General features: G+C 39.6%; 1 protein-coding gene across 2 annotated transcripts in view; it reads left to right on the top strand.

Moving 5' to 3' along the window:
- rgmb.S (repulsive guidance molecule BMP co-receptor b S homeolog) overlaps window positions 1-16,113 on the top strand; it is a 77,259-nt gene that overhangs the window by 55,538 nt on the left and 5,608 nt on the right. For both annotated transcript variants that reach the window (XM_041580456.1, XM_018244343.2), the window contains exon 4: window positions 9,879-10,387. In XM_041580456.1, coding sequence (XP_041436390.1) covers window positions 9,879-10,387 — 509 coding nt within the window. The remainder of the gene's footprint in view (window positions 1-9,878; window positions 10,388-16,113) is intronic.

Raw genomic sequence — 16,113 nt, 5'->3', positions numbered from 1 at the left:
TGTACGTTTCTCTCTTGGGGGAAATATTCACGTCTCACTTGTTTTTTTTATTCGCTTGTTAAAGGCAAATCTACATCCCGTGGCCTGTGCACAGATTACATTTTTTGTTCCCCCCACTGTATGCTGCTTTTCAGTGTATTTGTCCACATAGTGACTTTTTAATTATTTTTTATAGTTTTATATTGTTTATATTTTTTTTATATTTCTGTGTTTCTATAATTTAGTTATTAAAATATAACTGAAGCCTAACTAAAGAAGTAGTTAGCAATATTGAACATTATGTTTTGTGCCTCTGTACCAGCCCAAGGCAACCACAGCCCTTTAGCAGTAAAGATCTGTGATTCCAAAGATGCCCCAGTAGCTCCCCATCTTCTCTTCTGCTGATTCACTGCACATGCTCTGTGCTGCTGTCATTTACTGAGATTAGGGACCCACTCACAATATATAGTACACATAGAATACAAATGTCACAGTATAAGGTTGATTAGTAATTAATACAGATAATTACTACATGGCAGCACAGAAACCAGTGCAACAAGCATCAGAATTTAATAATCAGCCTTGTAGCTTCCACATATATTACAGACAAACCTCATTTTCTGTTTGATAACTTGTGACGACCCCTAAGCTTAGCTTCTCAACAGCTGCTCAGAGCCCACTGAGCATGAGTGTCAGACACTTTCCAAGATGGTGACCCCCTGTGACAAGTTTGAAGTCTTAGATCATTGCTGCTATTGACAAGCTGAAACTTAAGGCTGGTGCAATAAATTCTGTATATAAAATATGGCATTTTTAGCCATATTCATTTTTAGGGTTTAGATCTCCTTTAAGCAAGTTCATAAGACAGCCATACATATCCCAGTTTGACTGCTTTTGGCTATATTGCCTATTCCCCCAGGGCATTTGCAGCCATGTGATGCTCCCCAGCTTCTCACTGAAACACCACCCTCCACTAATGTCAAAACTTCAAAATCTACCCCCTCACCAATTACCACCTGTGCTTCACTTTAAAGAATGGCTGTGTGCTTTTTATGCCAAAAACATTTACTCTTTGGAGCTCCAGTTGTTGCAGAACACAATCTGCTTGCCTCTAAGACTGACAATACAAGTTAAATGACTGACTCATTATGTGCTGCAATGTAGATATCTCTATTTATTGCTGTCAGCAAGCCAAGGTTTTAGCTAGGAGACATAATTCAATTTTGACATTCAAGATTATGTTTATTGCACATCTAAATATGTTGATTTAGATCTCTTCTTTTCTAGTCACTGATTGCCTACCATTTATTTCATATTTTAATCTCTTATTCAAATCAATGCTTGGTTTCTAGGGTAATTGGGACCCTAGCAACCAGATTTCTGAAATTACAAATTGAAGAGCTGCTGAATGAAAAGCTTAATAACTCAAAACGACAAATAATGAAAAATGAAAACCAATTGCAAATTGTCTCGGGAATATCACTCTCTATGTCATACTAAAAGTTAAATTAAAGGAGAACAACCCCTTTAATAATAAGTTTGCACTGCATACTTTTTTCCCTACTAGGTGTATTCTGATGTTGGCCCCAGAAAGCTGCAGCACATCAAAAATGACCAGTACAAACTGCTGTTAGTGCAGTTTCAAATGGAAAATGGCATTTATTCTAGAATTATACTTAACACTCCCATGATTGTATAGATCGCCAAGTCCCATGCTAAATTGAAAATACCAAATGTCTCTATAGGTATAGCTATAGGCTTTTCTGCCTTAAAAAAGACTGTAACCACGAGTATTGTGTTAGATTTATAAATTATAAATGTTTGTTATTTGGTCCCGCTTTCTGTACGTTTGCCTTTTCGCTTCCATAAACCACCAAAAAGCAATAAAAAATGTGCACTAGAAGGCAGTCTAGAACACACGCTCCTGGTTGCTAGGTTGGTTTAGTTCTCCTTTAACAGCTGTTACATAACATGCCCTATGTACTTGTATATACTCATTGTTTCACCCCAAGGGCTCTCTCTGATGTTTTTGTCCAACCCTAAGGGCAGAGACACACACTGCTATTTCTGGAGATTAGTCGCTTCTTTGGGCGACTAACGCACCATTTTCCGAAGTTGCCTCACTAGAAAACTTCGGACGACTTTGGAAAGCAGAAGCGATCCAAGTGCCATCCTGCCTTTGATTTACATTCTAGGTGGAGGGAAGACAGTTTGGGAGATTAGTCGCCCGAAGAAGCGATTTGTCGCTGGGCGACTGATCTCCCGAAATCACAGGGTGTGTCTCTGCCCTAAAACTGGGATTGATGGGTGCTTTTGAGTGAGCCAAAGGTTACAGATAATGATCTCTCTGTGTTATTGAAGTGCCTTGCAGTTTGCTAAAACATATTTATTATAGCCCTGCTTTAATGTAATGTATAGTGTTTCTAGTAACGCCTAAGAGCAAATAAATGTTACAGAGTCTGTGAGAGAGGAATACACTTTCCCAGTAATGATCACAAGCTGAAGAAAATAATATAATTACTGGTCAGGCTGCACCAATCTAAAAGCACTTTGTGTGAAATAATGAATGGTATTTAAATCCGGCATATCCTTACTGGCTCTTAAATAGAGGTAGGCACTCAGGTAGCAGGGGGCCTAGGGTGGACATCACATCCATTATCTGATTCCAATGCTGTGTGTGTGTATGTGGCCAAATTATATTCCACATTGCTTAAGAATCTTAGGAAGTTGTACAGCTGACTTAAGATGGCCATACACGTGCAGATTTTATTCTCGTGTACGACGAACAATCATTCATTGCTATCTACTGACCTACCACTAACCATTCAGATTAAATAAAGTAGTCAAATGAACAAATCAGACAATGTTTTGCCCATTTATTGACAACAATGTCTGACAAATAGTAGTGACAGTCATCCATTGATATCGTCAGACGGGTAATACATGTAGAGATATTCTAACCTGTCCAATCGACTAAACGACCAATCTCCATGGTACAAAAAATGTCAGGACGATCAACAAATGGTCCAAAAATCGTTCAAACCTTTGATTTGTACCACTTTATCTTTGTGTCCATGGCCAGTTATAGGCTGTGGCACACTGGACATTTTTATAGTGGCAGTCAAAATAATCACCCGAAAAATGATTCTGTTAGTCATATTTGAATTGCCCTTCCAAGACAAGACTTTATTCCATATTCATAGTCCAAAACAGAGATATGTTTTACCTCCAGTCAAACTAGAACTGACTACAACAAGTTGCATTTCCTCCAAGTGAGCAATTTCTTGGCCCATGGGCTGGCCACCTTAAAACAGTTTAGAGGGATTATTTAAATCAGGGCTGTCCAAGGTTTAACACATTTTTACCCAACAGTTTTTGGGGAAATACATAACTGTTTTGGCCCGCACGGTCCTTTAAATGGGCAGCAATGATCTGGTAATCACTATGATTTATACCATGTGGGAGTTATGGGAAATATAGAGAGCAAAAACATTGGATCATTATAAATCTGAACTTTAAAGTCGCTGGGTTTTAAGGAAGACGTTTTGATTTAGAAAAGGAAATAATGGGCAAAAGACAATTTAACATCAAAGAAAAAAGGAAATTGCTTCCGGAATCCTACAGGGGAATTGGATTACTCCTGGCATCAATCACTATTTGAATTGAATGAGTCAATTATAACATAATAAACTCAGTTGCTAACATGTAACTAAGCTCTAAGGCCTTGGACACACATGAAGATCCTTGCCGTGTTTTTGGCGCGGTTTGCACCGCGGTTTTTAAAAAAAGCTGACTGTAAATACACATAGCGGTTTCAAGCTTAGGTTCACAGGCTGAAGGCTTTGGCTGTTGTCAGCCTGCATATTTTTGCAGGCTGAGAGAAGCATATCTGCTCAGTGCCCTTGCTCCATTGATTTGAATCTGATCAGTCACAGGCTGAGGTCAGCCCAAATACTGACCTCAGCTTCAGCTTTGCTGAATGATTCAATTGGATTCAAATCAATGGAGCAGGAGCACTGAGCAGATCTGCTTCTCTCATTCTGCAAAAATACGCAGACTGACAGCAGCCGGAGCCAACAGCCTGTGTGCCCATAGTCAAAGAGCTAGTAGCTGCTCTGCAGTTGTATGTTCTCTCTTTGTTAGAGTTTTCTATGGTTGCTCTGGTTTCCTCCCACAGTCCAAAACCATACTGACGTTGTCTCTTAATGGTCCTGTATTTGCAAAGGGCCATGGAATTGTAACTCCATGTGTCCCTTTATTAATACAGACCCATTTGGGTTGCTGAAATACCACTACATGGGTTTCTCATTAGGAAAAGGGATTTCTATTTCCATTGCGACTTGCTGCAGTAACTGCAATAGTCCCTCTTTCAAAATGTAAACTGTTGGTGAGTGAATTGCTGTCCTTTAATGTAAGCAGCTAATACAAGCATAGCTATATACCCTGAAAGTAAGAGTACTACCACTACATATTCTTAAAATAGTGTGAGAACCTTTTAAATAGATCACAGACCTCCAGTTCAAGGTGTTTTCTGCAGTTCCACAGATCCCTAGTTCAAGGGTATTCTGCAGTTTTTATCCAAATGCCCGAGAGAGGCTTTGTTTCTCAGCAGAACAGTGAATGTGGTTCCTGGAGATCGGACAGAGCACAGACTGCTTGCTTATACACTTCATGGTCCTTCTTGGCAAGATCCCTAGACTGTTTTTACATCTCATCCCTTTGGCATTCTGACAAGTGGTATTTCTTCAGACTTTCTCTCTAACCCAAAGTGTGCATTATCATTATAAATTCAAGACTATTGGATATTTTTGGGTGCATGCCACACATGATGATACAGTGCAGCTTCCATCATCCAGACTTGTTCTTCAGTGTTTGAGAATTATGGGAATTGAGCATCAGCAACTTAACTGCAGGTCAGCCATCTTTTTCAATGGGTCTTGCAGAATACATAAGTTGTGCAAAGCTTATATGGGGCCCTGCACTTAATGAACGCCAGAAATGGCTTCCAACTTTTAATGTACAGTTATGAATTGTTACCTACTTTGTTTCCTACAGATTTCAATTTTGTTGGCTGGATAATTCTGATGTACTATAGATATCTGTTTGTTGGCCGGACAGGTTCAAAAATGTAATTAAAAGATTACAATACTGGCCAGTACCTCGGCAGATAAGGAGGTAAAGAGGAATCACCACTCCTCTTCACCTTCTTCTGTTACAATCTTTTGAGCTATTGAACAAATAGAACAATAGATAAGTAGCCATGTTGCATGTGGCCCCTCATTCAATATATGTCCAATTGGCCTGTGAGCGATTGGTGGATACTGTAGAGCAGGGGTCCCCAACCTTTTTTACCCGTGAGCCACATTCAAATGTAAATAGAGTTGGGGAGCAACACAAGCATGAAAAAATCCCTTGGGGTTCCAAATAAGGGCAATGATTGGCTATTTGGTAGCCCCTATGTGGACTGGCAGCCTACAAGAGACTCTACTTGGCACTATACTTAGTTTTTATGCAATTAAAACTTGCTTCCAAGCCTGGAATTCAAAAATAAACACCTGCTTTGAGGACAATGAGAGCAACATCCAAGGGGTTGAAGAGCAACATGTTGCTCACGAGCTACTGGTTGGGGATCACTGCTGTAGAGGATTGGTCTGTGTTTGACCACCTTAAAGGAGAAGGAAAGGCTAAAATTAAGTAAGCTTTATCAGACAGGTCTATATAAATACACCAGTAAACCCTCAAAGCAATGCTGCTCTGAGTCCTCTGTCAAAAGAAACACCATATTTCCTTCCTTCTATAGTGTACTCATGGGCTTCTGTATCAGACTTCCTGTTTTCAGCATAAACCTCCAGGGCTAGGGCTTTCAGCATGCTCAGTTTGCTCCTCTCTCCCTCTCCCCCCCCCCTCCCTGCTGTAATCTGAGCCCAGAGATAGGAGTTAGCAGGGTGAGACTCAGGCAGGAAGTGATGTCACACCAAGCAAATATGGCAGCTGCCAACCTAAAGAAACAGAGAGCTTCTTGAGCTGTTTACTCAGGTATGGTAAAACATTCTGCAAAATAAATATAGTGTTCTAGCTTGCACTATTGTGGTTAATCTATTGGCAATAAGTTTCTACACCCTTTTTGTGTAGCTGTTACCATACACTCAAGGGCCAATATTATTATTTCTTTGTTTTTATATGTTGTAATATTCTCACAGTAAACCAGCTTGGGACCTAGTCACAAAACACAGGCAGACTTGCTGGGAGCAATCCTGAGGACTAGAGGGACCAATCATGGTTAAGCACAGGAAAGAGACAGCCTTTGTAGAGATAATAGTTAACCTACTCAGGCTAACTCCACGTTCTTTGGAAGGAATTATAAATGTATAGACCTGCCATTTTGACTAAATAAAATGTAATTCTTGAATGATCTGTTTGCCTTTTTCGAGTCAGCACATATCTCCATAGAGTTCTGCTAGTGTGGGGCTACATATATTTTTGGGAAACCTTGTATTGCTGTTGATAGGCTTCAAATGTGGGTTGCTCCAAGCTTTTCTGAGCAGCATTCCTCTGTCCTCCTGTACTGTGGAACTAGACTCCTGTTCTACATAGTCTGAAATCTGAGCTGTTTTTTTTTTGTATATACAAGGTTCGGAATATTAACTTACCACCTGTGTTTTCTTGGCAGTACTTCCCAAGCTGTAAAGTAACATCAGGGTGGCCAAATGTAATGGCTACAAAACCTATGTGCAGCAGCAGATGTATTTTTGTGGGGTGGGGAGAGTGATTAGTCAGGGATTAGTGCTGTTGTGTCTGCTATAGAGCACTGTGACCCCCCCCCCCATATTCACAGCTGTATTTTTTTTTCCTGAAAACAAATTTGCCTATAATTGAGGGCTGCGATACTGTTTGCCTTAGTAATTTTTCATAGCTATGCAGCAAACCAGACGGAGAAGTAATTTGTAAATTGGAGAGCTGCTGAATTATCCCCCAAAACAAAGTTATTTAATATCAATCCCCTCTGGACTGTGAAATGGCACAGCTATGGGCATCTTCTGGGGCTCTGATTCAAATCCACACCTGGGGTTTGCTAAGCGATTGCTCAGTCTGTTAGATGCATGGGTAATGGAAAGCTGAATGGGGTACTTTTTGCAGAGCAATGGCATTGATAGTCCTGGGGAAGAAGTAAAGGGGGTATCATACATTTAATGGCACATGCTCACTTGAAAATGCTTTTCACAACTTGGAGACATTCAACATTGTTTAAAAAATAATAATGTCTAGCTGCAGATTGTTTCAGAGTTATGCTGTATACATAATAAGTTACATTTAGGGTTAACTTTCCCTTTGAACAGATAAATATCTAATTTATTATGGCTGCTTCCATTATCTGCTAAGAGCGGTTGACTTGGCAGTTTGCTGCACTTATCCCTTCCCTATTTCCATGTCGAAGGCTCTTAACACCAAGTGGGATTGTAAACTGTAATTTATAATTATTCACTTTCCAGGGCAGACAGTGCAGTAGCAAAAATCCAGTTGTATGCTATTTATAAATATGAACACTCTAGCCTAAAAAAACAAAAGATATTGGGAGCCGCGGCTACTGCATATGCACATTAGTATAGTTTCCAACTCCTGACACCCCACTGTGTAGATAAACACCAAACACACAAACTCTTCATCATCCTTACAGACTCAATCATGTATCCACCCAGCAAGGGAAACAAAGGGCAATGGGATATGAACAAGTGCAGTTATGTTTGGTATCTTCTTGGTATGTGACCGTGCATGACAAAGTCTCCTCCTCTGCTCTTAGAATTTCGTGTTTATGACATCAAAGAGTGAAGCTAAAAGGATAAATAAAATGCAGGCTTTTGTTAATGTAGGGTGTGCAGAATATCTGCTTCTCCTACTAACAATCAGCGACGCGTCCCCGTCTGATGAAATAATATCGTCTAGGGGAACCAAACCCCTAAGGTAAAAGCAAAGACATGCTCTTTGTAATTAGGATTAACAATCATTTTATTTTCCAGTAAATGTTGACTAAAACATAATAGCCTATGTTGTACTGTGTGTATCTGCATATGTGTGTTCATGCATACTGTATGAGTGGGTGCTGCCTTACTGAAGTCACATCTCATTAGTAGACTCCAGTAAAACAAGTCATTGCTTTTCAAAAACTTTCAGCAGATTTTTTTTTTTTTTACACCTTTGGGAAATCAGACAGTGATCAGTGTGATGTTTTTTATGGGTTGGGATGGGTTTTGGCTTGGATTTGCTATCTGCATAGCAGGAGATCTATATGTTCTTCATGATAACGTATATCTTAATAAGTGACTTATCAAAGAAACTTATTGAATTGGCATACACATATCAGTATATATTGCCCTTTATTTTCAACCACCATTTTGTGATGTTTTGTGTTACACTGTCCACGTGACAGGAAATAGTGTAGGAGGAAGTGTAGTAGTACCAGATACGGCTCTGTCCATTCATTGGCTGATGTGACCTAACATGTATGTGTGCCCTCGGTTTGTGTGTGAGAGCACAGTGCCTTATATGAAACAGAGGGCAGCCTTAAAATACTTAAAGGGATGCTGTCATGGGAAAACATGCTTTTTTCAAAATGCATGCACTGAAATCCATTTCTCAAAAGAGCAAACAGATTTTTTTATATTCAATTTTAAATCTGACATGGGTCTAGACATATTGTCCATTTCCCAGCTGTCCCCCGTCATGTGACATGTGCTCTGATAAACTTTAGTCACTCTTTACTGCTGTACTGCAAGTTGGAGTGATATCACCCCCTCCCCCCAGCAGCCTAACAACAGAGCAATGGGAAGGTAACCAGATAGCAGCTCCCTAACACAAGATAACAGCTGCCTGGTAGAACTAAGAACAGCACTCAATAGTAAAAAGCCAAGTCCCACTGAGACACATTCAGTTACATTGAGTTGTAGAAACAAAAGCCTACCAGAAATCAGTTCCATCCGAAAGTGCTGGCTCTTTATGAAAGCACATGACCAGGCAAAATTACCTGAGATGGCTGCCTACACGCCAATTTTATAAATTAAAAAAAAATACACTTGCTGGTTCAGATTGAAAAATTTTACATGGTAGAGTGAATTATTTGCAGTATAAACAGTGTAATTTAGAAATAAAAACGACACCATAAAAATCATGAAAGAATCCCTTTAAAGGGACAGTAACACCAAAAAGATTTAAAGTGTCTTAAAGGAATAGTTCAGTATAAAAGTAAAAACTGGGTAAATAGGCTGTGCAAAATAAGTATTTTCAATATATTTAGTTAGCAAAAAATGTAAAGTATAAAAGCTGGAGTGACTGGACATGTAACATAGGATTTTCATGGCTTTTGTGTATTATATTGGCATTCCTTTAAAACACTTTCATTTTTTTGTGCTATAGTTCCTTTAAAATGCCAGTATTTCAGTATTATCCAATGGCGAATACTATTAAAAAAAATTTTTTTTCATGAAAAATATTTCTTTATAAGAATTACTTAGTGGCTTTTGTATGTAATATATTTTTTATAGAGGCTTATGATGTGCAGGTTTATCGTTATTTCCGTCGTGCAAATAGTTGAAGTATTTTGTTTAGTTTTCCTGACAGTGAGTTGGCCAAGCCATTTACCACCTGAGATACACACCATCCTGGCCAAAAAACAAGACGTAACCTTTCACCTCAGAAAGACATATCGCAAATGGGAGACATAGCTCCTCCCTCAATCAGCAGGGTTCCAGCTGATGTGCTTGTTATATGGAATTCCAGGTGCAAGTTGATTTACAGTTTGCTTAATGTATTGCTTAACAAGCTAATCACTGACTAGTAATGTATCATGCCACTGAAAATGTTTATTCATTTCTAGAATGTTTATATTTTCTTTTTTTCCCCCACAGTATATTGCCAGCAGCACGCTCAGTGTCACATCCAAAAGTGCACAACAGACTTTGTTTCTCTTACTTCACATCTGAATACTGGCAGTGACAGTTTCGATTCGGAATTTTGTAAGGCCTTGAGGGCATATGCGGCCTGCACGCAGAGAACTTCTAAAGCATGTCGAGGAAACTTAGTTTATCATTCTGCTGTGTTAGGTATCAGTGACCTCATGAGTCAAAGAAATTGCTCAAAGGATGGTCCCACATCATCAACGAATCCTGACTTTACTAGTGATGCTTGCAACTATCACAACAGGGCGACGGAAAGGATTCTACGATCAGGGGAACATACTCAGCCCAATTATCTATTCTGTGGCTTGTTTGGAGATCCACATCTGAGAACTTTCCAAGATCATTTTCAGACATGCAAAGTGGAAGGTGCTTGGCCACTAATAGACAACAACTATTTGTCTGTGCAAGTAACCAATGTACCAGTGGTTCCTGGGTCTAGTGCTACTGCAACTAACAAGGTAATGGTTCCATAAGTGTTTAAGGCCTGAGATGACATACATCATCAAGTGTAATGCAAGGGCATTGTGACCAACATAGCCATAGCAAGTTCAAACACACGCAAAGTGCCTTTTATTTTCTATTTATTTTTATTTATTCTATTTTCTATTTATTTTTAAATCAGATATTGGACTTTCTTTGATATGTGATATTTTTTTCAGTCACCATGATATAGATAAAACATAATCTACTCAATTTCACTTTCCAGGCTCAGGTTGTACAATGTGTAAAATTGCATGTCTGTAACTGATTTTTCATTTTTTCATGAGATTTTTAGAGGAGGAGGAGGGGCGGCAGAAGGGAACAGCCAGTTCATGACTGCTCCCCTGTGACAGAAACCTGGAGGGGGAGTGGTGCAGCCTAGAACAGCCAGTTTAATGAATAAGCCACTCTGCATTGGCCTGAGTGTAATTATGCCTATATGTTTGTATATGTTGCTCAATGGCTTTGTGAGGGTGTGAGTGAATAAATGCACTGGGGGAGGTGTGTTTAGAAGGGTAACCTTGTGTGTGGTGGAGGCTGTTTACTAATTTGATGGCTGAATATTTAGGCTTATAGGTATGAAATGGCATTGGGAAAGAAAATATTAAAAAGGGGTGATTTTTTTTGTAGGGTTGTAAATGTTAGATTAATAAGGCAGAAATGTTGTTTTTGACTGAGATAAATGTAGTTATTAAAGAAAGAAGTTCATACTAAGATTAGTGTTCGTTTAAGAGCAATGGCAGTCGAGATTTTGGCGTTTTGTTGCCGTATGATTTCCAGCTCTTCCCTGCCCTCTAGCCTATGCCCGGCACCATGCCCTCTAGACTGTGTCTGGCACCCTGCCCGATAGCCTGTGTCTGGCACCCTGCCCGGCACCCTGCTCTCTAGCTTGTGCCCGGCACCCTGCTCTCTAGCCTGTGCCCGGCACCCTGCCCTTTAGCCTGTGACCTGCACCCTGCCCACTAGCCTCTGCCCGGCACAGCTAAAGCTGAACCCTTAAACCCTGGAATATGTTATGCAGCAACTATGAAATGTATTGCACGTCTCTCTGGTAGTTAAGGGGTTGGGTTTGGTGCCAGCTAATAACATGCATTTTTATTAAAGTCTCTTTGTAGGCTATGAATGCTGCATTCATGCTTAGTGGGCATCCAGCCCTTGCAAGGTGTGTGTCATGTGTAAACTGTGGGGCATCTGTCTGCCATGGCTTCCTTGTGCATTGCGCTGAACAAAGAGAAACATTGTTACAATGAGTTCTTTATGGCATATTTCAGGTTGTGGATATGGCTTATGGCTGAACATGAGGTACAATACATGTTATTCTAAAGGCCCTTGCTATGTATGCAGTTATAGTATTTAAGCATTCCCATCCATGTTATATATTGCAAATACAAATATAATTTATAGAAGTTGGCACATTGGATTTTGAGGGTTGTCCCATAAAAATAAATAAGAAACTTGGCAGGCAGAAAATTAGACTTTTGTTAACTAATTGGGTAAGATCCTAAAAGTATATTGATGCAGATAACAATTGCAAAGTTTGGAAGCTGGAAATAATTAATTTACCTAAGTAATAGCCACATATACACCTGTAGGTATTCCAGTAGAACTGTATGGACAGTGCCCTTGCATGGCAGAGAATAACCAATATGTTTTACTTGTGCCAGCACAACATGTGTAGTATGTTTTTAACCCTGAAGTGTTTCCCCCGTTCTCATTATATTATGGGTTGTAGTCCCCTGTATCTGCAGCCAGACACACTATTCAGTGATGATTATAGTCTCCCAGAATAGTATTACTACATGTTTATAGTCACACAGATAGAAATACAGTATATCCTATGTATACATATATGGGCTGTTTGCAAGCAGAGGTGCTAAATTGCACAATGCATTTGCCAATAGCAACCACTCACCAGTTATGAACAGTCTGCTACAAACTGGAAATATACAGGTATGGGATCCATTATCTGGAAAGCTCTGAATTATGGGAAGGCCATCTGCCATTGACTCAATTTTAATGAAATCATTCAAATTTAAAGTTCAGTAAGAAAATATGTAGGGACACATTCAGTTTTATTTTCCAGTACATGGGGATTTGCCAGTGTCCCAAAAACAAAATATCAATATGTACCCTTTCCTAGTTTAAAAGTTACAGTATAAAGGGCATTTATGTATTTGACAGCTGAAAAGCTATGAACAGTTTTGTTTTAGTTACAATCAGCAGTATTGTGGAGTGGAAAATGGCAGAACTATGCAATGGGACCTTAAATCTTCTGCTGAGAAGACTGATTGCAGGGCTCCAAATGCGTATAACAAAGTATGAACAGATGTCCTGCTTAATTCATCTAATTGCAGAAAATGGGCCTTTCTAATCATCTGGGGATGCCATGGATCATAGACTCACTGCAGCTGGCATCCCAACCCCTCCTGTACATGTGTAGGCAATGGCAGCTAGAAGATAGAGAGAAATTTGTTGATCATTTATCCAATATGATAATAATGGCCAGATGGAGAAGTCATTTCCTCTTAGTTAATGACTTGCTGGACCAGCATGTCTCAAGCTTCCCTCACAGGCACCAATAAATAACTTCTGGCCTTCTTCAAAGGCAAAGTATCCTATAGCTGGAGCAGCGTGACGCAGCAGCCATGTCAAACACACCTTTCTGCTTTCCTAGCCATTCATAGTCACGGCAGTCGCCTGCTTACCGGCCGGTTTGTGTTAGGCACCAAACAAGGGATGACTGTTAGAGCAGATATACATTTACCTTTTCAGGAAACATTTACAGGAAAGGTGCCTGGGCCTTCTTCTGCAGAAATGATTGCGGGGCTGAAATCTGCTCAGTATGACTTTGCCCAGGCTGATTACTTGTCAGAATTTTGATGCAATCTTCAAAATCAGATGGTTTCAAGTTATAATTATTGGAAGTTCTACTTCCATTTGAGGCAGGTTGGACAACTGAATCCTTTATTGAAGATGGTTGTAGGATCTGTTGAGTAAACTGGGCCTTCCCATTGTTCTGTAATGCAGCCTTTTGCAGACAAGAATTGTTATATTTATGGGGGTTATGCAATAAAAAGCACAAAGTTTGGCCAGGAGCAGTAACCCATAGTGACCAATCAGCAGGTAGAATTTACTGGTCACCTCTTTAAAAGCAAACATCTCATTGGATGCTACTTGTTACTGCTCCTGGGTTAACTTGGTGCCTTTAATTACATATGGGGGATATGTCTGTCTTTTTTTCTTTTCCTTAGTATCAGTTTCAAAGCGTTTCTTTTCTGTGTAGAATGAATTGTATCATTTGATCCACAACTGCCATGATGGGGGGGGGGGTTTGTGGATCTTTTTATTTTCTCCATCTCAGCCAAGCTTTCCTTGTATCACCCACTCTTCTTTTTAAAGGGGTTGTTCATCTTTCAAACACCTTTTTTTCAGTTTAATTTGTTTTCAGATTGCGCTTCAGAAATAAAGACATGTTTAATTTACTTTGCATTACCTATTTTTATACCATTTTTACAAAATCTAAAAAAGTTTAAAGTAAACGGCAAAGCCAGACATGGCGTTTTTACGTTGCATTTTTAAAAAACAGCCAGGCGTAAATACGCTACTAAAACCACATGCCACTGTCAACATGCGTTTTTCAGCACGTAGGATTCTTTTCCCAACATGCACTTCTCATTGTTCTCATTGAATTTGGACACCATATTTCAAATACGCTGCATATTTACGTAAAGTGCGGTTTCAAACGTGCAGATCTCATAGAGTCTATTGATTTGGTAGTTTCTTAAGAAATGTATCACTTAAATGTATCAACTTAAAACAGTTTACAGGGTCGGCGACCCGCCCCCTCCCAGAGAGCTGCTTTAGGTGAAATATTTAACTTTACACTTCAATATTAGAAAAACGGTCACACATAGAAAATAGAAAGTGATTGGAAAAAGTCATTATTTCTGGTGAACTATCTGAAATCAACTTGGTGTTTGAACGTGGACAACCCCTTTAAGTTAATAGCAACAAAATGCCTGTAACTACCCACCCACCCATAGCATAGAACAGGAATGGCTGTATCCTTGCCAGTAAAATCAAACCGCAGAAAGGAGTATTTTGCATGATAAAGCGGTTCTCCTGGCAAGGACATGGTGATTCCAGTGTTTTGCAGCACGTAAGTATTTTTAGGTGTTTTGTTGCCTGCCCGAAAGCCAATTTTGCTTGGGCAAATAACGTCATTACTCATAAAGCAGGTGTCAGTTTGGTAAGTATTAGGGATGCACCGAATCCACTATTTTGGATTCGGTGAACCCCTGAATCCTTCACACGAGATTCGGCCGAATACTGAACTGAATCTGAATCTAATTTGCATATGCAAATTAGGGGTGGGAAAAATGTTTTACTTCCTTGTTTTGTAACAAAAACTCACGAAATTTCCCTCCCCACCCTTAGTTTGCATATGCAAATTAGGATTCAATTCGGCTGGGCAAAAGTATTCAACCAAATCCTGCTGATAAAGGCCGAATCTTGGCTGAATCCCGAACCAAATCCTGAATTCGGAGCATCCCTAGTAAGTATAGACAAGCATTTTTGAATCAAGAGTTGTGGTTTGAGAGTATAACTCTTATTCTTATTATAAATCTGCAATTCTTTAAATAAAGGTAGGGCTTGTTGGTGGTTCTCACCCAAATAACAGGAAATATGGTTCCTGTGTATTCAAATTCTTCATCCATTATTTACATAGCACAGATGTCCAAGTGCTTCACACATAAAAACGAAACATAGTACCCCAGTACCACAAGGCAGCATTGTACCAACTATTGTGTCTCATTGGATTACTAAAAACAGCATTTTGCTCTTGCATTATCTCTCAACATGGGATGGTAGTCCGTGTAATAGTGATATTGATTTCCTGTGTCCTCTGAGTAACAACCATGCACACCTCGGCATACATAGGTCACAAAACAAAACTAACTATCATTTAAATGGATATTATTGAATGTATTCCCTTCGGAAATAGCTATTAAAGCTAAGGACGAACTGTGTGGCTTTACTCGGTTGGGTTCTCAATGGGGTGCCGCAGGGTGCTGTTGTATCAGCATCACATTTATGTAATCTGTTGGAGTATTAGCAGCAGGGGCAAGTAAGATATGTTCCTATATCTAAAGGAATGGAGATTTCCCCTTTGGAGTCAGGAAAGTGTATTTTTCCCTCTGAGGCAGCGCAGAGAGGCTTCAGATTTCCAGTGTTGGCCTACTCTGGATCATTTAGATGTTGGGAAAAATGTATTTAGACAAAAGGTTGAACCTGATGGCCATGTGTCCTTTTTACCTCAAATTCTATGAATCCCCAAAATACTTCAAAGAATAGACATCTTAAAGTTCTGTGACCTTCCTTGAGGCTGTGGAGGTTCCTGGGCTTCCGTTAAAGCTGAAGGCCTCAAAGTATCACATCGCACTTCCCCGTTTCATTTGGGTGCATCTGCCCACAGAAACAGACAAGCAATACGTTTTCTGATGTTTATTGCCACTTGCCATTTGTAGACAAAAGACTTGCCGTTCAATATTTATTAGTCTGCAGAGCAAAAGCATTAAGTACTTGGGGGAAAACTGCTGCATTTTTTATGATCTTTGCCTTTCCTTTTACATCATTGTAGGAGAGGAGGAGATGGATATTGCACTGTGTTAAGAGCAAGTTTATGTTACCTGAATGATACAGC

The sequence above is a fragment of the Xenopus laevis genome, chromosome 1S (genome assembly GCF_017654675.1).
Source record: "Xenopus laevis strain J_2021 chromosome 1S, Xenopus_laevis_v10.1, whole genome shotgun sequence".
Lineage (NCBI taxonomy): Eukaryota > Metazoa > Chordata > Amphibia > Anura > Pipidae > Xenopus > Xenopus laevis.
The sequence above is the reverse complement of the archived record's forward strand: the minus strand, read 5'-3'. Positions and strand labels throughout refer to the sequence as shown.